Source organism: Varroa destructor, unplaced genomic scaffold (genome assembly GCF_002443255.2).
Source record: "Varroa destructor unplaced genomic scaffold, Vdes_3.0 BEIS01000001.1, whole genome shotgun sequence".
Taxonomy (NCBI): domain Eukaryota; kingdom Metazoa; phylum Arthropoda; class Arachnida; order Mesostigmata; family Varroidae; genus Varroa; species Varroa destructor.
The window spans coordinates 33,933,826-33,956,469 of record NW_019211454.1 but is presented as its reverse complement, the minus strand read 5'-3'; the positions used below and the strand labels follow the sequence as shown (position 1 = coordinate 33,956,469).

The following is a 22,644-nucleotide window of genomic DNA, read 5'->3' as shown; positions in this document are numbered from 1 at the left end:
CTTTTTCTCGAGTAGTATAGATCCCCTTTGGGAGCGCTCTGCTCCTGTACCCGATCCCTAGACTCCAACGGCTACAATGCAATAACAGCTTAGTGTAGCTTATGTACGATATGTAGATGACCTGAATACATGCGCAGAAGTGCGCCCCAGAGAAAAGAGAGTATGGAAAGGTAATTATCTTTGGCCTCCTCTGATACTTGCAATGATATATGATCAAATTTCGATCAGCCAAACTCTGGCAAAAAATGTTATCAATTGATTATCAGTTTTCTGCTTTTATCAGATTTCTGCTCTCATGCTTGACTATTAGCTATAAACTAGATAATTAGTTAGGGAAAAAATCGAATAGATACGTGGGACGGTTACGTAAGAACCAATTCAGTCGTATCTACTCTGACGCGAAATTACACGCAAAATATGCGTAAACAGGTGCAACGATAAGGCATTGTAAACGACTTTACCTGAACGGACCCTTAGACATAACTGACAAACAGTATTCTACCCATAAACTAGAAAAAATTATTTTCAGGAGATGCGGTATATTTTTGCTATTAGTAATGCAATGTTGTGATAATTTTTCCGCCGTATACTTCTCCTCTAAATAATTTTCACACTGTTGATTCACCTCGGAAAAGTCAGATCATTTCGATTCGTGACGTCCTTCAATCGGTGAATATCTGACAAATATTGGAGAGAACAAAATATAATTCATGTATATTAGCTCCTCCTATCAACAATTTGTAAATGTGGTGCCTCTTGAAAGTCTGATTCGACTTCTGGCTTTCTGATGTTCTTTCTAAGATAAATCAGATTTAACAAACTGTGCTGTTTGTTCGTGCTTATTCCTCGACGCGTACTTACGTAATATCACCTTAGGCACCACCATTCGTTCCGAGCCTTGGCAGCCCGAGCATACACAACGAATCCAATAGGATTTTTTTTTTCTATTCTATTCATTCTATTGCGGCGGCTGTATTGATGACTCAGTACAATGCACCATAGTTAACATGATAGAACTATTCCAATTCTTATGAGAAACACAGCTAAAGTAAAAAAATCTGTGACGAATGAAGAAGGCCGTAGCTTATCCTTTTGCATCTATCGTACCTGATACCTGAAATTTTATTTGTCACGTTGCTAGCTTTTGCTATGGAGAATTTTATCTAGTTCGCAAAAATAAAATTCAGCTTATTACGTTCTGTATGATAACTAGACCTATGCTATTCCTCTTTAACAGAGTGATAAAAGTAGGAAATCTTTGCTTGAAGAAAGAGCCCACGCTTGACACTATGTTGTACGTTCGTTCCATTTCCACATCTTTATATAGACATATGTATTTCCAGATAAAGGATAAGAGCGTTTGTTTCTCGCCTATAGTTTTACGTCAGCCTTTACTTACGTTGTCTGCCATGCGGACATACTCTGCTCGTCATTGCGTTAGTGAGATTCCTGATGTGCTCCGACATGAGTGCTAATTGTATCTGATAGGAGGCTCGGTCGTTTATTTGATACTTCATTGCAGAAATTCTGAGATCTACTATCAGCTTTCTTGCGATAATTTTTGACGATTCATGCAGTTTTGTCCTAACAAACGAAGGTCTTGATAATGGCACTCGATACAGGTATAAAGAAAAACTATAGTGCTCATTGTGAACGGCCAGACAATATCTTTGATGTCCAAGCTGGAAGCCAGAGAAAAACGCCGAAAAGCAAAGGGAAATGCTCTTAAATAATTTATGTTTAGCAGTAAAATTGCGAGAAAAAAAAATGTCAATATAACAAATGTGAAACATCGTGCGTGCACACTGTGTAGATAGCTTCACTAATTCACGATACGCTAAGCTTGCTTCGAAAACTTAGCATCCAGTTACTTTTCAACTAGATAAAAAAAATCACCCCGCAGCATAAATAAGTTAATTGGATGCCGAGATTAAAGTACACCTTCTTGGTACAGTAACGATCGTACGTCCGCACAAAGAATTCCCATTGTACTCGGTCCCGTTCTTTAAGCAGATCATACGTTTTTACTGCCTAATAAACGCACCCTTTAGATGTCAATCCATTCAGTATTCAGTGAATCAACTGACACTTTTCCTTCTGAAGATGAAGGTATAAATGAAGAAGCTTCATCTTCAATATGCGCACAATAAACGGTTTGGAAGAAACAACATCCAAATATCGTGTCTCTCTATTTGAGAGACCGCGAGTTCTGACATTTGTAAACACCAGCATCTATAAAAGTTGTTAGTTTACCTAATAGCCAGTTTTCAAGAAAAAAAAAAACAGCGTTTCGCGCCTTTTGGAACAGAATGCACTGTTACGTCAGGTAGTGTTTCGGTAGCCAGTGTCAGAGAAAACCTGGTTGAAAATCTATTCATTAATATGTAACATGGTCCGCCGCTTATACACAGGGGTTGGCTAGATGATCCACCCGTCAGTTCACTCCTTTCAAGATATCAATTTAACGGCTTGATTGCATGGCACAACAGAAACAACTGTACTTATTCATTTCTTAGTATAAGTTGGTACGGGAGAATCCCTTGCTCGTTGTTGCAGGCGTGGCGTATCTTCCCATCAACGTCCATTCGAATCATGGTTAAAGGTGCAACGGCAAGCTCGGTTCCGTACCTCTCATTGCAAGCTCTAAGAACCTGTACTGCAAGTACAAATGGGTGCCATATTTGTACTAGTTCTATAGGAGTCGTCGATGATGAACAGGAAATTACGGTGTCTGTGCCAGGAGCGTATAAAACGTCGTCTGATATCGAAGCATCTCTAGAAAAGACAGCTTAACAAGCTCGCGCCTTTAATAGCAAAGAAACAAAAGATAAACAATTAAAAAGAATGAATATAATCGACGCTTCTATTTTTACAAACGCCAATATCGGAAAGCAATTCTGCAGTTTTGTGCGAACAAGCCACGAAGGGGTGCTACCTGCATCAAGAAAATATCCACTTGCGGCTCCATCTAACGTTCGAGACACCTGTCAGTATTATAACACGATACATTGTTTGCTGGCCGTCAATTGAGGAACATTTTTTTCGAATCTTTGAACTTTGAGAGTTGTTTTGGACAAGAACGGAATAATACTCCCCAGTTGATTGGGCCAGACTATCCTGGGGTCAAATTGGGAAGCAGCTTGGAGTCAAATAATAGGGCAAAATGATCATGATCCATATCGCAATGATATGAGAGCTAGGTAGGTGTATAAAGTAAAATAGCACGCTGCCTGTTCGATAAATGTATTATCTATACACTTGCTAGGCAGGAATCACAGAACTTTTGTATCGAGCAACATGCCAGCTGTCTCTTAACAAGGAGAAATGTGCAAGTACAAAAAAGAAAACCAAAGGAAGACATATAGTATGGGTAGGAACGTCATTACTGTTGGCAATATTTCATTTAACTGCAAGACATTTATTTAGGTCGACTCAAGATCGCCTTTTCGGCCTTCTTGCCTTAATAACGGATTGTAACAAGCCATTTTCCACACATTCGTTCTAAATTATACTCCTCATAGCCTTTCCTATTCATAACTCTATTAGCCTTCGCAAGCCGTTGCTGTTATCAGTATTGTTATCGTTCTGCAACGATGCCCACTATACGATCATCTTTTGCGTCTCAATAGAATTTTCAGCTGTCCTTTATTACTCTCAAATCATCATTATTAACTATGAGTATGTATATATATATATATATATATCCTGTATATTATTTCTGTCATCCATTGTTTAGGTCTTCTTCTCGCTACGCGGTTGTTAGTAATTTGTTCTGCTTTTTCCCGTTTTGAATTGTGCCGTTTTCACTATTTCCGCTTTCGCGGTTCGTTTTGCCTTTCCGTGTGGATTAAGGACAACTACGGTGGACTTATGGACAGTCCCGTTTTCTTATTCAGAGGCTTCGTCAGCGCTCGTATAGTGCGAAGACTTTGATCGTGGTGACAGCGGCTGTTTCTGCGGTCTCAAAGGCGATCCGGTGATCCCTTTGGTTTTCAACGTTCTCGTTCTTTTAGATTTTCTTCGTTCCATTTGCCATTCGGTATCTCTCGGCGTACTCGGCATAGCTCTTTGTTTACCACGACAAGTTGCCCTCTTGGATTTGGCCGTCAGCTTGTGTCCTACTACCCTGTCCTAGTCGAGCACCTGCAGACTCTTCTTTCGCCTGATGTCCTTCCCTTTTTTCCGTCTGTTTCTCATTGACCGACCGACCGAGTGTCAAAGCACACTTTACTCAAGGGGGTCGCTTCGACATTGCAGTAGGGCTATAGCCTCCTTCTGCAACAGAGCAGAATTAGAAACAACAACAGAAGCAAGTTGAGACTACGTCAAAGTGTTATTCTTTATTTCGACGCTATTCCGTGTACGACAGTGTATTTACTTGAATCAACGGAGCTCTTACACTTAATTCAGCTAACGCTGACTGAGATGAACATTTTTACCACCACAGTCGCCTCCGTAGCATATAACACAAGGTGATAATGCCGACCTTAAACCCTCTCTGAGATAATAGAAGGAGTCAATAAAAATGGTATTAGTATATTCGTCACTTTTGTTATAGATGGGTTAATGCACCAAAACGGTAATTCAAAACAATCTGAATGGTCATTATTTCCACTAACCGTTATAAACTGATGACCTCGCAATTTAGGTTCAGTGTTTTTGCTTAATAAAGCTGGGATTGTGTTAAACTTTTAGCTGAAATGATAGGTATAGCTTTATGCAATACACGCATAGGATTAGGTAGGGCTATATGGAATAGGGTCTATGTGGGCTACTTCGTTTTTTTTCTAGTAAGGGAACACTAATTGGAATATTTAATACCTTCAAATTTTTTAGAAATTTAGTGCAACTTGCATCACTGAATTTTCTATTAGACCAACTGCTAAAAAATTCAAGTGTAAATATGAATCCACATAGCCCCAGACTCCCCTGCATATATTCACATATACCACAAGACATTGCAATATATTAAAACCAATGCGCCCAATTTATTAAAATGGGCATTACGGTTATCAGCTTTGTTCCTTTTCTCCGTTTAATGCGTTCTTTCATTCTCCAAAAGCTTGATGTTATGACGGTTTTGGCGATCCTACGAATGGTTACCCCTGGTTTGAGTGCCAGACTTGTTTCTTTTTACTGTCTTTTTGCCTATTAGACCGCACCTCTTCTGTTGTGTGAAACAAATCCGTTCCAATATGTTCAGAACCCCTTGGCCCACGGGATCCGCTATGGGATATACGGAGTCTACGGCTATTGGTAGAAACAGTGCCCGCACAGTGTTTTCTGTCGTAGTTATCATTAGTGTGGTTGCTGTGAACGTTATGTGCTTGTTATATTCAAAGGCATATATTTCAACATGTTGCCAATCTCTCCCGCTGTATTCTGTCATGGACGTCGCTTGGTGTCGTCTATACAAGGAGCCGCCGGGGATGTTTCCCATTGAAGGGTAGGCCTTTACAGGTGGCCCTCAGGAGAATGACGCTACAGCAAGAATAAAATTTTTCTCAAGTGAAGGTAGCTTTTGTATTGGATACGGAAGGTTTGCCTTTGGATACTGGGGTCTTCCTCTTTTCAGTCCTTCCCATATCTCTTCTTTATTCAGACGTATTGGTGGTTCGCGATCGCAAGTCAGTCTTAGACCCCAGTGTCGCTCCTTCGTTCGCCGCTAGCGTTGGTTCGTTGTTTGTTTCTAACCCTCCCCCTTTCTCCACCTCTGTCTCTCGCTCTCGTCATTGGAGCATCCTACAGTATTCTTGCATATCCTTGCATTCTCATAGTGAGGCCCGCTTGGGGCCGCTGTGGTCGCACGGGTTCGAACGACATGAAAGAATAGGAAGCAGACAACGAGACGCTAGCTAGGCAGCCAGCGCCGTAATGCCAGTAACAGCAGCATTCTATGTCGCTGCATCTATATACACATCACCACGACGGAGAATAGCGCATGTCTGCATTCACACAGCGCGTGCCATATTCCAATGCCACTAGCGCGGTTCTGTTACTGAACGGACATACAGACGCCAAACGGTTACGCTGCAGGAGGAAAGCAGAGAGTGTCTAAACAGATGGGGACCACTTTATCCCATGCCACCATGACGGCGGTAATAGTGGCTGCTGTTGCAGCAGGACTATGCTTCAGCTTCAGACCCACATCTCCTTCTACTGCGCCGTACTTGTGCAACATGTACATTCACCAGGGAGAGCAACGGAGCTGCACGAACGTGGCCTGGCAGCAACCGCCGTCTAGTGATCCCCATGACGAGCCACAGCTTTGAAGCTTGTAATAGCTAGGTTCAATAATGGTAGGAAAAGTTTCAGCCACAAAAAAACAAAGGCTTTGTCCCTAAAGAGGGAATTTAAAAAAAATCAATGAAACAAGCTTAAGTTATAAGAATTTTCGGAAGTCTACACACGCATACATATATAGGTAGGTAGCGGCTAGATCCATTTTGCCCGTCATCAAAATTTCAATAATCTAGATGACCTTATATATATCAGAACACATAGTCAGAAATTTTTATAGCTTTTAGAATCCTTGTCGAATTTGATAGAGGTAGCGCGTGCACACGCATCGTCTATAGATTACCGAGAACAAGGCAGACGTCACGTAAAAGCGCTGAACGACAACAGGGCTATTTTACGTATGCGTGACGCGAATGCGACGACAAGCACCGCTCAGAAGCATGCCTACTGTTCACTGTATACCTGGTAAGGCTGAGACGGATCTTCAATAAAAATTTTCTCTGGGACAGTGAACGAGATGTTGACTTAAGAAGATAAACGGCTAATGTCTGCGTTTAAATAGGTCTAGTTATTAACGAAACATATATGTTATAGCGTTTGTCGGACGAGACCATTTTGTCAACGTGGTCTGCGGTGGTCACCGACGCCGTTTCTGGCGAACAGACGCTGTACGGCAAGAGGCGTAGTATCTGGAACGTTGCGCGGGAATTCAGATTTGTCATACAGGTGGGTACTATGTAAACATTTGAGTGTGTGGGAAAACAAATTCTTCAGAGTCATCAAAAACTGGACAGTTAAAAAAATATCTCTAAACTGGTAGGATATATGCAAAAACATGTGCGTGTCTTTATTCTCACTTTAGCTCAGCTTAGGGGAGATAACTTGCACTACGCAAGCAACGCAACTATGCGAATAATATTAGACAAACTTCTTCCAAGGATTGTTTGCTTGGTAACTTAATCCGCTTCACGTAAATTTAAATCACAGTTTGGCGTAGTATCGATTTCACCAATCACTTCGCGAATATAGAGTCTTTTGAATACAATGTTTCAGTGAGTCAACTGTGTCCTGGGCGCCCTCAGTATCTCTTCAGGAATGAAGATCCAACTTTTAGTTTAATAAGGTCACAGAGCGCTTCTCGAAAGCCTGAAGATGACATCACTGGATCGGTATGGACACTATTTCACACACTACAGTGATGCTCTATGGCCTGCTTGTCCGGATGGTAATTTTTCTGTTCCTATAGTGTTGCCTTCGTCAATGAGAAGTATGACGTGTAGACTTTTATGAAAAAATAATTATTGTTTTAAAATTAAATTGTACCATTTTTATAGCAGTCGATAACTCCATCTGAATGACCATTGTAGTAATTGTTGCAGCTAATGTATTTTATACATATATTAGCTCTATGGGATCACAAGACACTATTATAGAAATAATAGGGGCGTTATCAGGCTGGACCCTCATAAATATTTTGTACAGTTGAATCCGCTTTTCATTAAAAGAACCTGTGTATTTCTCGTTACTTCTATATACGTGAAACGATGACCCTTCAATTGTCAAAAGATGTTTCACCCTATATAAAGAAATAGTATACGAACTTAGAAGAATGGGGAGGGGGGAGGGGGGTAAACATAACGTTTTCTACCTCCTATTAGTGAACCTATCTAGCGTATTTTTGATTGATTTTTAGTGCTCTATGTCACTTCATCGTCTTCCTATTGTTCCGGTGATACTTTGACCCGCTTTTGCACAGGAAAGCACCAAGTAGCCGTCCAATGGCAGGCACGATATCGTTTTAACTCTGCCAACCACAGGTAGCTAAAAGTGCCTATGAGGGAAGATCGCATTTGTTATATTACGTTTGTATGAGCCAGTTACACATCATCTTGGCCAATCGTGGCCTACACAACAATTATAGCTCAGCACAACAAACTGACAGTGGTTAATTTTAACTAAATTATGCAACTTTAATAAGAAACCGAACAAAAACTCACGCGTTCTTCCTGGAAAAGTAGTTCGCTTTAAGCCTACTTTAGTTTCAGACCATAGAGGTCAATGATAACTATGACAACTAGAAAATTCAGTCTAAGGTTACATCAGTATCTTTCTTACTTTGTAGAAAAAAAAAAAACGATGGCTTATGGGTAACCACTAACAATGAACCCCCTCTTGCGTGTTCTTAAATTTTGCAATGCCAGTTCGTTCGACGATCACTACAAATTCGACAGTTTGTATTGATGAGACAGCGATAAAATTGCGAAAAAAAAAAGGTAATCGAAATGTTAAGAAGCGATCTGTGTATGCTTATCTATAGTCGGACTAAACACACGGCGGTTCCATTTTAGTTGGGAAAAATTTTTGCCTGCTTTAAATGTTCCTTTGCAGTTAGTTATTCTCTCAGCTCAGACAGACACGTCTTAAACACACTATCTACGGAACGTCACTTTAGAATACATTAAAAATGTACATTGTGCAAGTGCGAGCAGTTACTGTTACCACTGACCAGGGTAACATTTTTCACCGAACCAGTTAATGCTTTTCTTTTAACCACTTACCGTAATCAGCTGCTTAATGCGGTTGACGCTTTGGAGTTCCTTCTGGGCGCATTCGTCCAGGGCACGCTTTCCTGCCTGCCAGCTCTTACTGAAAGTAATCTGGGCGGTAGCGGGCTTACTGATCGTTACGAACGTCAGGGCCATCAATGCAGTAGCAATAATAACTACACGGGCATTCATCGTCGAGCGGGAGTAAGGGAACCTCACTAGCACAGGAAAGATTCCTCGTTTATATGATGACCGTAAGCAGTTGAAACGGCGGGATGCAGGTCTTTAGAAACTGCACGATAGACAGCAACTGAGCAAATACTGAGGATAGCGTCTCTTTTATATCAACCCAGAGAGCTGAGATCAGGAGGTGGTCAACGGATTTACGTCAACAGAATAAAATTTCATCACCAATCATATTAGCGAGATTATCTGTCCTATCAGAACCCCACAGCCCCAGCCCGGCACCGTTAGCCGAATACTCGTGTCTCTGTCTCTTCGTGGCAATACGTTCCTTTTAAAATAACATCTTAAAATCCTTTGACCCAGTCGGTGCTCATGATAGATCGTCGTACCGTATACGATTCGTGGGCGTCCCATATACGTTAAGAGAGAAATCTGTGAGAGGGTTCGGGGCATAGATCAAAACGTGGGTTAAGAAGCTAGTGTCAGTCCTGCAGATTGCCATTTTTTTCAAAAGCAAGGCGAGTTTGACTTCGATTTCTTTTTTTTTAGTACCTGACCGTATTTCATGAGCCGCGCTCCGATGTCGATTTCGAAAAGAGGAAATACAGTAATCAAACTTTTCGCTTCCGCCCTCTTCCCAGTCTTGCACTTCCTATGATGTAAAGCGTCCGTGTGATATATTTCGAATGCACGAAGTTGCCTGCTCAAAGTGATGTCAAAATCGATCTGGTCGGCGAGTTCCCAATGTCTCCACAGGGTCATAATGCGAAGATTGCCGGTGGAGCTGTCGAAATGTTCACAATGTTGAGCCAAGATTAGGGTATAGGACACCGGGAAGGACACTTACCCGTTTAATGGGTGGCAGCGGTAACCTGAACGAAGAATTTTGTTGATTTTGCCATTTTATGCATTTGTTCGTTAATACGTCCAGTCTGGTGCTTGATAACTGAGAACGCAGTGGTGTTGTGCTGATCTTATAGGACGACAGAGGCTTACGCCACAAACGGCTGTGCCCCGTAAGCTTTATAGAAGAATGTTTGTAAACGCTAAAGTAAGCCGATGATTGCGCAATTTTTTTTTAGAGAGGGGAAAGCTTGGCTTCGCCTGTTTACAAGGGTTCTGCCAAAGCAGGGCTGAAAGGAAGAAGGTTGTGCTCAGGATATACTCATAAAACTATCTGCACGAGCCATCATGCCTTTGTGTCTGTTTTTTACAAGCCTTTTCTGAATTGGGCCTCAATCAGGTTTTAGTCAAATGCGTTCAAAGATATCAACCTACGGTATATCGAGGGGTAGAGCTCCGGGAACATTATATTGTTGGTTAAGTGTAATATCCGAAAGGAAAATATCACAAGGTTAGAACTCATTAGTGTTATGTTATCATTCCATTCCTTTCCTGCCTGTATTGCTAATAAAACATAAAAATAAAAATTAATTTCAAAAACATACATCCGGCGCTATATATTTTTAAGTATGAAAAAATCCAGGGTCAATTGTTTATTTAAACTTCATTAGATAGAGTCGGCTCAGACATATATCGAGAAAAGCCATAAGAGTTGTACCTTTTCTTCGTTTTCTGTGATGTATATCTAAAGATGCAGAGCGTGGCCAAAGCAGGATAAGAAAAAGAAACGAAGAGCTTCTCCGGACGACGGCAGCGACATTTCGAAGATCAGTAAGAGACAGTTTGCAAGATGTCATACATGACATGTGCACACTAAGACGATGGCAGCAGAAGGTTGTTGAAAGATAGTCCGAACGTCGCACCGTCCGCATGGTCGGGGGTATAAGATCGAAATGTCTTCAAAGCTGAGGCTAGCAGGCGCAGGGGTAATTTAGTACAGGGGTAAGAGCTGCGGGAAGAGAAAATTGCAACAAGGAAACGAAAACGAAGGCCGCGCCTAGGACAGGCGGATCTAATGCCCGGCAATGTCGGGAGTGAATCGCGATCGAGACGAAGCGGGCGAGTCCCCAATACGAAAAAAAGAAAGGACGTAAGCATTCAGTCGAGACAAGAAGCGGCAGCAACAACAGGAACAGGCATCGCTGCAAAGGCGCCGGCACAACGACGGATGGATGAGGCGGTTGGGGTAGGGGTATTCTTTTTAAGGGCAGAAATGGGAAGAAAAACAGGCAAAGCAGGCATCCAACGCTGGATTGGGTGACTCTGGTAGAAAGAATAACCAACCCAAGACGAAAGAACGTCGTTGGGCTCACTAATGCGTCGGTTGCTGCCGCTACTTTAACCGGCAAAGGATCAACAAAAACATTTTCTATCTTTTTTTGGGACTCTTATCCTACTCCCGTCGCCCCGCCGTCCTCAGATCTTTACTTGTACTGTATGTGGGTGGCTACGTCAAAGGACACAAAAAACCATAGTCTCTTCTTATGAACAGGAGCCTGGCAGCATCGGCAGCAACTACGCAGGGTAGCAGTGAAGGCACAAAGGCAGAGAAAGGCATGCTCGTCCTCTGACGCCTCCCGAATGAGATACAAAAGCTGCATGATTTGACGCCACCCGCGAAGGAAAGGTTCATGAAGGAGAAGAAAAATTCGGAAGGGTTGTGTCCGCCCAGTAACAACTCCAGCACCAACTCCTTGGGATTTCGCCACACAAAACGTCATACAAAACCAGACAACTTTACCTTCTGATTCTTCCACTCTTTTCCGCGAGGCGGGAACAGAAAAATGACGGCCGCAGTGAATTCTACGGAACATATCGACGACCCGAAAACGTATGGCACGTGCATAGAAATCGAATTTGGAACGCCTTCTGTCCTATGCCAAGCTCGCACTATAGTTGCTGCTGCTGTTGCAACGCAGCTCTCGTATTTTCTCCACCACTTACGTATGTAAGTTACTCAGGTGCTTCAGAGAAGGAAAAGTCTGACCGACCTCATTCGAGAAAGGGGTCGGGTAGAGATCGAAGGTCGACGAAAGTTGTTAGAAAACACCAACGTGAGACACTGTCGCTTCTATGCATGCACATACATATGCACGCACACAGCCAGAAACACACATGTATACATATATAGGCCTCAAAGCTGGCTATTCAGGCGTTGGCTAGCTTGATGCTACGATAAGAAACCTTAACCTTGACCAAATACGAGTCAGTCTCCAGAAATAGCTCAAAAGGGCCGCTTCTTGCGCCGACGTATCGTCAACTGCAAGCCTAGCTACAGAATACGTTCCATTGAATCGTAAAGCAGTCGATGGCTTTCATGTTCATTCGCTTAAAAGTTCAACATGTTCACTATTGCGCCATATAATTAAGAGCACTCTAAATCTAGCTATACAGTTGAGTATCCGTGTCAGGGTTTTGTTGAACTGATTTTATTGCCAGCAAAAAAAATTTGATATTCCCGCATTGAGCTTTTGCTCTTTTTCCAAGCCCCTTTCACATTGATCTTTGACAAAATCGATCTATTCGACTCCATGAAAGCCTTCAATTTTACACAACAGAAGAGAAATATGGTAATAGTTGCGGATCAGATTAAAGTTGTTTTGTATTAGATATTTAAGATAAAAGCTGTTATATTGTTGACCAGGCAAGCAATTAATTAGTAGTTGGATCATTTATCAGTAACCGTTCAACTGTGAAAATGCATATAGGTTTACCTGGCTTGTTACTCCACTACGCTAGATTATTTAGTATCAATATGGTAGCAATATAAACCGTTTTCTCTTCGTTTCGCTGGATTGTCCCATTTTTAGCTGATCTATTATAGCCCAGAGTAAAAATACCGAGAAGCTATGTGACGCGGTTTCAAAATACACGAAATTGAATACTCTTCAGTAGTATCGTTTTCAGCAGTGAACGGTACTCCAATTATTGCACCACTGCAACGGTGAGACTGGCCAGTGAATAGTTGGTCCGATTAAAGAAACAGGGAATAGCGTATTTTGCATACATTTAAGGTCTGAATATGCATGGAGAATCGGCCACATGACCGTTAGAAACAAAAGTATGGCATCGCAGCTCAGACGGCCGCGTGATACGTACGTGCGTGTATTTTCCTGGCCAGCGTACAATAGGCGAAAGGTCAGAAGGACAACATGCTCCGGAAACATTTGAAAAAGCTTAATGATTCCATTGAAGTAGACTTTCGTTTTGCTGTAGAGCCTCTGCTAGCTAATTAATGGAAAAAGCGAAGCGTCATTTTATGATAATCATCTCTAGAATGCGTTGGGAAAAACTCGACCTTGAGAGTCCCGGAATCCCCACTTCATACAGAAGTTGGTACGGTAATACTTGTATAAACGTTTGTTGAAGCAATTAGCTGCGACTCTTCAAGTTCGCCATCGAAGTTGAGACGGCAAATGTCATTTCGTTACTGTTATTTCAACACGAACCGAACAAACACATTCGTCGTTCTAACTGAGACATAAAGGATCTGTATTGCATCTGATGCGTTCGCTCAGAAGTTAGTTGACTGCTAAACATTCGCGCGGCATTTTGTACTTAAACATTTGTATTAAATTTCTGGTTGTGGGTCTGAGCGGCATTTAGGATTGCATTTGTCTGATCGCATATCAGTCGCGGACGATCGTATATTTTCGTCAATAAACTACCTTTGCGACGGTGGGATACTTATTCTCTCTGTAGTTTGATTTAATCCACTGCCAAGTATACACATTACTTAGCGCGCTTGATTGTTTATGATTAACAGCTATAGCGGTGTCGGGCTGGGTAGGGCACCGAACAGCAATAAAATCTCGATTTCATTCCCAACATACCCATGACTTTCCAAGTTAATGGGGCTTTTTATCTCCACAAACCACATAGTGTCTTGTGAAAATCAAAACTCTTATTACGCCTTCTCTGCCAACTGTATCTTGAAGCCACTGCCCACCGATCTAAGAGTAAGTTGGTACCGTCGTTAAAAGGATACAGTACGATGGAAGATAATCTCTTTTACCATATACAAGAAATCACTGATTATAGGCAGTACCTGCAATCGTTCGTTTCGTTCTGTCAGCAAACAAAAACCAACTGCTGAAGCAGAAGCAATTTATCATTTCGAATGGCAATTTAAGGAGCATGAATCTAGCCCTCGCTAAACGTTCTCAAGCATTTACGGGACAAAGGGGCGTACTTGGGACAGATAACGAAAAAACCCACGTGGCAACTACTCAATACGTATGACACCGGAAGACTCTGCAAAGAAATTCTAGGCATTTTCCGTTTTCTCTCCCTTTGTTTGTTTTTCCAACGCCGACAAACGCAGCAGGTATCATCGCGCTGCTCATATATTAAGTCATATTGTCATGCGATCGGATACTGCCTACAGGTTTTGCTGTTAAGCGTGCAAAAACGCCCGCTTTTGGCTAAATCTGCCATGGTATAATGGCGAAGAAAGCAAGCGGCGAACGTCAAATGCCGAACGTTGAACATTAAACCGCGAGCAGGACTAAGGTAAAAAGAACACTTTTGCGTTCGACGTTGCTGTTATAGCTGTCGCCTTCGCCGCCCCATGTCTGCGGGCACTTTTGCTACCAACTAACTAAAACTTGACAGTACCACATCATTAAGCAGTTGGGAAGAAAGAAAAAGTGAAACCGTTGGACATCGGCAGCGCAAGACTAGAGATTCCTCTTCAGCGTTGCCATGTCGCTGGTTCGCAGTGCCGGTGCTCAGCAATTGGGGAAATCATCGACCTGTTCCTGCTCTGTTCCTCCGAGCAGATTACAACACCCCGCTCTTGCGCATAGCATAAGACGGCGTTTACCCCGTTACTGCTGTAGACGCCGATGTCAAAACCCTTCGAACTGTTAATGACGTCAATACCCAACTTACGTGAGTAGGAGGCGTGTACTGTAACAGCCATTGTTGCTGTTGTAGGTACACAGTTATAGCATTATTTGGTTGCGTACGCTGTTGTCTGTTTGGATTTGCTGATCGTCGTCTGCGACGGCTGCCGCACTGGCCCAGGCGAACCGGTCCCGATGACAGCGCTTCAGCCATGAGCGATCAGTGAGTGCTGCTGTGGCGTCAAGCTAGTGGCTTGCTAAGCCTGAGAGGGGGGCCAGAGAGGGTAGCGTAACAGAGTGCTCGTAACACACAATGTAGTGTTTTGGTACTACCGATGAGAAAAAAAGAAGACAGAAATGTGGAGATGGAGAAGACGTTCGATCTAACGGCGTCGATCTAACAATGTCGCTTGTGTTTAGCCATTAGTCCGCATTCTTTGACGTTAAGCCGTGCGTGTGCCGACGACTCGTCAGAGATCGAACGACGAGCCATCGACAAAAAATTTTCAAAGTGAGGTCAAAGCTGAAAACAACACAATGCTACGTTGCGTTCATTGGTGAAAGACAATTATTCGTCGTCTATCAGCATTAGCTACGTTTACGTTTAGTTCCGTACCCGCGAGTTTGTGGTACGCTAGCGTCCGCGGCCCTTCTCTATCACTAGACCGTACTATATAATTCCATGTATGCCAGTGCGTGTTTCCATTACCTTTAATGCATTATTTAGCTGCTGTGCAAGCATTCATCGTTCGCTCGTGCTTCGGCGATTGTGACTCTAAACTGTGACGACTTTTCGCTACTAAAATAGTAATAATAATTACTACTATTACTATTGTTTTTTTATTATAATGCCGCGTGCTGGTGAATACGCCAATTGAATCGGATAAAGTTATACAAAACTAGTTAATCGCGACATCTCATAAAGCGTCAAATCGAAGAACTACGAGGTTATTAACTTGACATCAGCGCAAAAAAGATAGATAGCAAGATCACTGTGCATCACCGCTATCATTCATTATTGGTTGCTTCAGACAGCGAAGGAAGCGGCATTAGCAATCTGTGCTTCGTGTGCCAGCTGAAGCTGCCTGCATATCGTATATGCCCCTGTTTTATCGTGAGTATTACTTCATTTCTAATTGAGCCGAGTCTAGCTGACAGATGTCCATAAACAGCGAAAATTCAAAAATGCTCAACGCATATACATAGAAGGTTGAAAATATTCACCTGATGGGATATCTCGTTAACTTCAAGTCACTACTGTATAACAACAAGTAACTTAATGCAGATCGCATTTACGTTGCCAACTTATACATGGCCGCCGCACTTCACTTAGACTTAGAATCACGTTAGACGTAACGATGTGTTTACCGTTCAAAGACAGATACAACCGAATCAAGTAACAGCATCTACTGGCTAGACCGACTCTAGCTAGAAAAAAAAGAGCTAAGGTCAGTGTAAAAACAATATAAATACAAAATAATTTGCTTAATAAAAACGGTTGCAATTTTTATAGATCCTTTTCCACATCTGTTTTCCGTGCTACTAAAAGAAATCGGTACGAAAGAAGACATGTTTCTCATATCAGAACGAATAATCGCGAAGCTTACTAAAAGTGCAATCTACTTGCGATCGACGCGCTGATATTTATAGTTTAAAGCGCTATATATGTATGAAATCGAACGAGAAGTACACGCGAGAACGAGCAAGAAAATACCTCAGCTTCAGTAAAAGAAGATCTTTGTGGGCAACAGACGCAACCGTTAGGCGAACGGGCTCCCCTTTCTCCAACATGTCCTTACGTTTCTGCCGACGATGAGCCGAGGGGTTCTAGAATTGTTTATTTCTGCATTTGAATGCTCGCATAGATAAACGTCCACAGTTTGTTCGTGTAAATTTAGCCATTGCTACATTAGGTAGGCGGGAACGCGCTACGAATGTGGGCGCTAGCAGACCCTACTGGCGCTAGCAGTAATCCAGTAGCGTCAACTAGCAAACGTTTGCAAGCTGCTCGCATGACGCGTCAGGCGTTTGCATGTGCTAATTTGGGCGCAGTGGCTTCGCACGTATTTTCTCCTATTGCTTAGTTTGTTTCCAGTCGAATTCGCTCCGGACGCGAACCATGTTGCCGTAAACATTTTTCGTATGGAAAATACTTTAAAATGAAAGCTATCGGGGATAAGGTTTCCCGTTGCAAAGTTGTTTGTACGAACCACACACTCGTTCGAGATTCATGACATCTAAACAGAACAGCTAGATAGAGTACTGCTTCCCTGGGAAGCAAGCTTCAAACTTAAGTGATAGTAGCATCAGTTACAACTTCAACTGGTACGCTTGCTAGTTGGGTAGGATGCCAGACGATGTATTGAATCCAATCTAAAAATAGAGCTTCACAGCAACTGGTTCGGATCGATTGAGTCCACTGAAGACACGTTTGCAGGATAGATGTAATACATCTCATTTGATAGGCTAGATTGAAATGTTATCGTAAAGGTGATAAGCAAATTAAGTGGGATCTGGAAACGCTTATTTATGGCATGCAGCATAATATAATAGGTGGTACGTGCTAAATGAGAAGCCTTATTAGGACAGACAAGATATATCAACATTACGATGATAATTCAGATGAAAATAGACCTTCATATAAATGAAGCATACCGGTGAGGTGGATCACAATGAAAGCTAGTCGTTGTTCTAAGTAGCGCTACGATCTATAGTCAAGGCGGCGTATAGAAAAAAAAAAAAAAAACTATCACTCGATAACGTTACTTTCTCATCATTACGTTTTGTGGCTATAAAAAATTCATTCAGAATAGTTAATCCACGGCTTTCAAACCCAACGCCCGCCAACTCGTTCTAGCAATGACGGTGGCATTTGTCAAACGTATAGGATTATCTTTGTTGTTTCAGTGACTGATTATAGCGTGACGGTGAGCTTGAGATACAAACACATATACGATATTATTTTTTAATGAACAATATAAACGTTGTTGCTTGCATCCCTATATATCTCTCTATATACACATATATATCCCCTGCATACGTAGCTGTTATGTCATTGTATACACTTCTAATGATCCGAGCCAGCGATCTAGAGAAGAGCGCCTACGTCGAAGCCATTTGATTCTCTATAAATAGTTTGTTAACGTCAAAACAATTAATTCTTTTTTCTACACATCTATGAAAGCTGTAGAAACTTATTATTAGCATTATTATTTAATATCTTTTATTTTTATATATATTTAATAGTGGCACAAGCGTAAAACTAGCTTGCCAGTCAAGAATCAATAAGTTTACATACGTGCAATATTTTATTTACAATTTTTTAAAGATGGTTCTTTTTCTGTAGGCGACGACCTGCAACTTTAGTCTCATCCGTTCGTTAGAGTCAGTCTGAATATTTGGATGTCTGACTATTTCAGTCGACACTTATAGCTGTTATTACTGTTCATCGGAATAGCTCATCTGCTCAACCAATATCACATATTAGACAAAACGCTTACCCCACCCCCCCTCCCATAGCCATGCGGATCTCCGCAACGTAAAATCAGTTACCATAGGAACAAACTTCATGAGGCGCGTAGTAATCTCGATACGAATTGAATACAATGGAAAGAACAGAATATTTATCCACACAGCCCAAATCGCTATGCAACAGCGTCTTCTTCCAATTTACATACGGCACCTGAATGTGTTAGCAGCTTAATATTAAAATATAAACTCTGTGTATGTATGTATGCCTGTTTCGTTCACTTTAATGGGGCCATGCCCTTCATCCGGTGGCCGCGACACTCTATCGGCATCTACCTATCTTCATCCGCCACCTCGCCGAAGACGGATCCGTTTTACAGCGGTGGGACCATACGGAGCGAGGACCATCCCCGTTTACTGACGCGTATAACCCATGTACACTACCGCGCTGGTGCAACAGCAGCTGGCTATAGCAGAATCTGTGTGTTTGTAAAGCATCGAGAGGGAAAACGAGGTATCGGTATACTGGTACAAGCAGAGTGCGCTACAGCTGCCGTTCCAACAAGGGCGACTGTGGATCGGCTCTTTTTTTTTGACCGAAAAATATGCCAATTTTCTTGAGGGGTGGATTGGCAGCTGTGTATATGCAGGCTCCTTTATATAGCTGTATTACACTAGAGTGATTTAATGATGGACGAGCAGCCAAACTGCCAAGCAAATAAACATGAACATTCATTTTGACAATAGCGCGTCAGTTGGACAAGGTCAAAGCGGCAACGATTCACCGTTGATGCACCACCCACCGTCGAAATCGTCGTAACTCGTCCGTGTCAGAGAAAGCCCAACGCGAAAACGTTATCGACGCCAGTCGATACTGTTGTCGCAGCGCTGAAAGTCGTTCTTGTTTTTGTTGTCCAAAGAAATGGTGCACTTTGGTCGATTAGTTAATTTTTGTACAAACATACTTTCCGATGTTCTTCAATAAATAGTCGTTTATACATAAAACTGGTTTATTTCCCACCTGGCGTGATTTAGAATATGAGCAGAAGCAGTCCAAAAATACATTGAATCATACTTATGAATGAAACATAATTGTTATTAGTGTCTCGATAATAATTCACAAATACGCACATTACTAGGTCCAGACAAAGCGAGATAACAATAGGTTTAGTGATAAAGTCCTGTGTTTATAGTTGTACGTCTGGTGCCGCCGTTAGGGAGGCAGGCAGACGGCCGGCTACCGGCACGAAATGAGCCGTGTCTCTATGCCCGGGTTCAAACCTAGACTACAACGTGTCCCTGAAATTAGCGACAAAATCCGACCAAAGTCATGTGACCGGTCATATTAGTGTTCTTCAAAAGGAAGCTTTCAAACTTCTCCCTAGAAAATCTGAAAGTGTTCCGTATATACAATAAGAACGAAAACGTGGTAAAGAGTTTGGAACGTACGTCAAAGTAGTGTACTACCAAATACGTTTAATCATATAGAATATACATATACTATCCAATTTGGCCATTGTAAGACAATTACGTAGGCTAATTAAGGTACCTGTTTAAATTTAAGGAAGGAGAAAGGGTTTAGCTCTAGAAAAATTTTCTCAGGTGAACGAGATTCAAACGCTTCGGTTTACTGATGCGCGGCTAATCCCAACATGAAAGTGTTGTTTCCATAACGACTAGTTCCATCTAATGTTAGCAGGTCTGGGAAAAACCACCGTGCCATCGTAGGGGGCGGCTTTGTTCAGGACCAGTAAGATCCGCTGAAAGTAGTTCTGAAGCTCTCTGTGCATTGCGTTTTCGTTAGTTGTTTGCTCGCAACCATCCCAGATTCGGAAACGTTCGCAATGGGTTTTCCCCATAATCTCTCCTTGACGTTATTCTGGCATCCGTTCTGTTCGTCACGAGAACAGGCCGATCTGTCTGTACGGCTAGTCATCATTTTGTTACAGATACGTTACATGGACTAAGCAGACCTCTGATAAACAGGCCAAATGACTATCACTACTAGCCTATGCCTTTGGACACGAATCTTCGTTTCTTTTTTATACATTCACATATCTAAACAACATGTAGATTGACGGTACCATACCTCTGTCATGCCGACGTTTCTTTAGGGAATGCCTAAAGACGACAGTCAAATTCGATTGTGCTGCGAGAGTAGTCCTATTAAGCTGAATACAAATTAGATCACACTGAAATGACGTAAAGCATCTACTGAGAAAAACTACAGGGTACGTGCAGCTCTTCTAACGTTGTCCGGTCAGCGTTGCAAGACATTACATCACAGATCGTTTTATTTATCAGCACATACTATAACGAAAAAGGCAAAAAGGTCACACATTTACAAGCAAAAATAAAAAGCGAAATGACCTTAGATGCCTTTACATACATCATTGAAAATTCGAAGTCATCTGATATATATAAAAAAAAAAAAAAAAACATTTCATTTAGAAAATGACAACCTTTTAATATGAACGGCTGTTTAGGATCAATTATCCACATTGAATTAATGCTTAATAAATGAATTGGTCAATCGGTTATGGACACGCTAGACACAATGTAACTTAGTTTTAAAAAATAAGTTCGAGAAAATGACAGAGTACATTGGTACGTCCGTATGTCTGCAATATATATTCGGCTTCATGCTGTGCATCCAATGATATTTTCTACCTATCTCAATGTAATGTTGTCTTTGAAGGAAGTTCTCGAATTGCTACGAACAATGTAACATAATAATAATAATAGGAGGGGCAAGTGTGGTCTATACAGTCGATACTTCTGTCGTATCTCCAACTTTCTTTTTGACAACGGCTGGGATTTGGTCAATTCAAGAACTCAGAATAATAGGATAACGTGAAACATTTACAATTAGGCCGTCAAACAATCAAATTAGAAGTAAATGTTAGACAATTTATTTGAAGGGGCGCAGCGTTGTTAGCTTAGTCAATGCCGGAAGGGAATACAACGCCATTTTGATGACCGCCTATTGCGGAAGCGTCGTGTAAGAATGATGACTACAATGAAAGGCTTGTACAAATAGTAACATCGTACCCCAGAGAAAATTTGACTGAGACAATGTGACACAGTTAGATTGTCAGAGAGCCAATGCGTACGACGATGCTCTTCAAATCAGTTAATTTGCCGAAACGATGAATCTAAATTCTCAATATATACGGCTTAACTACTTTAAGGTTCTGTGCCAGTCCCAAAATGGGGGTTAAACGCACGTCAGCGTTTAGGTTGGCGATTGCGCCTCTGGCTAGGTTTTGGGTTTTGTTATTCGAATCGATCCTTCAACCGCTAAAACGAACTTGATGGCATTTTTCACCCAAGCGAGCATGGAATACCATAGATACAGATGGATGGACATAAGAAGTGCAGCCATTCAGCGACATCGAAAATGCCAATTTAATGTTTGAACGTTCGATGTAGTAACTCTAGCTTTACTGGTTGTGCGCATATTTTGGGTAAACTCGACTAACCGTGTTGCCCTTATTAATACATAAAATGCACCGCCAGAATGTGCTGAAGCAGCGGAAAATCGGAAATAGCAGGTACCGAAGTATCGACTTCAACGCTGCGTCTATCCATATTATTCCTAGCGGAAGAGAACGTGCTATAATTCATGGTTATGTGTTCACTGATCATTTATGTAAAAAGAGCATTCTGTTCTGGCACATCTGGATAATTACTTCGCGTTGTTGTACTGCTTCCACAGGTGGCATATAGTAAGTCTATGGTGGAAGTATTTGAGGCCGGCAGGCTTAACTTACAAGTTCGGCTGATTGCACATCCTGTTACGATCTGTAGCCTAGTTATAGAGCCAGCCTTGATCTTACGCCACCGGCAGTTCTCGCCGATGGCAGTCCGCAGTGAGCGGATGGCAACATCGCTTCTAAGAGGCACTAATATAATCGTGACATATCAATGTTAATGGTTCTTTTCTAGTCTTACCGAAGTGCTCAAAAATATGGAAGTCACTGATGCCGATATATGATCTAATGCATCATTCAGAATTCGTCAGGCACTGACGTGTACGGTATACGTTCCAATGAAAGCCGCATTCATTTAGGTATAGTAGATGTTACGACACTCATTATAATGACTTCAAAGTTGGCATAGTGAAATACATTTGAAAGTTGAGTCCACTTCCTGCTCCACAGTCTATGACGATCGGTCTAGCGGGCTCTATTGGAAAACAATTTATATGATGGATTCTAAGTCACCCTGCATGCAGGAACACATCAGGAGACGTCAAGGTTCCATTCTATTCACAACATCCATCAGAGCAATGGCGGCACCTTTCTGTCAGCTTCGACATGTGACATATACATAGTAGTAATCATATATCTTTAAACTCATAACGACAATCTGTTAGCAAAGGCTGTATATTTTACATGTCAGTATTTTGATCCGTCTTGTTACAATGATGTACACCTTCCTTTCAAATAAGG

At 41.8% G+C, this 22,644-nt stretch overlaps 2 protein-coding genes and 2 long non-coding RNA genes across 4 annotated transcripts in view; 2 read left to right on the top strand and 2 right to left on the bottom strand.

Moving 5' to 3' along the window:
• LOC147758550 (uncharacterized) overlaps positions 1 to 7,443 on the top strand; it is a 46,659-nt gene extending 39,216 nt beyond the window's left edge. Inside the window, exons 6-7 of the long non-coding RNA XR_015329191.1 lie at positions 6,835 to 6,966; positions 7,294 to 7,443. This is a non-coding gene — a long non-coding RNA (uncharacterized LOC147758550). The remainder of the gene's footprint in view (positions 1 to 6,834; positions 6,967 to 7,293) is intronic.
• Positions 3,368 to 9,111, bottom strand: LOC147758549 (uncharacterized). The gene is made up of 2 exons (XM_086991112.1): positions 8,799 to 9,111; positions 3,368 to 4,275 (listed from the first exon to the last, which is right to left on the bottom strand). Exons 1-2 carry the CDS (start codon positions 8,976 to 8,978, stop codon positions 4,228 to 4,230), a joined length of 228 nt encoding a protein of 75 aa, XP_086847238.1. The 5' UTR covers positions 8,979 to 9,111; the 3' UTR covers positions 3,368 to 4,227.
• Positions 9,112 to 15,193: 6,082 nt separating this feature from the next.
• The window catches only part of LOC111255315 (uncharacterized), a 138,409-nt gene continuing 130,958 nt past the window's right edge, over positions 15,194 to 22,644 (top strand). Inside the window, exon 1 of the mRNA XM_022817161.2 lies at positions 15,194 to 15,836. The gene's annotated coding sequence lies outside the window, so the exon portion shown is untranslated. The remainder of the gene's footprint in view (positions 15,837 to 22,644) is intronic.
• The window catches only part of LOC111255317 (uncharacterized), a 40,703-nt gene continuing 36,298 nt past the window's right edge, over positions 18,240 to 22,644 (bottom strand). The window contains exon 3 of the long non-coding RNA XR_002675425.2: positions 18,240 to 19,489. This is a non-coding gene — a long non-coding RNA (uncharacterized LOC111255317). The remainder of the gene's footprint in view (positions 19,490 to 22,644) is intronic.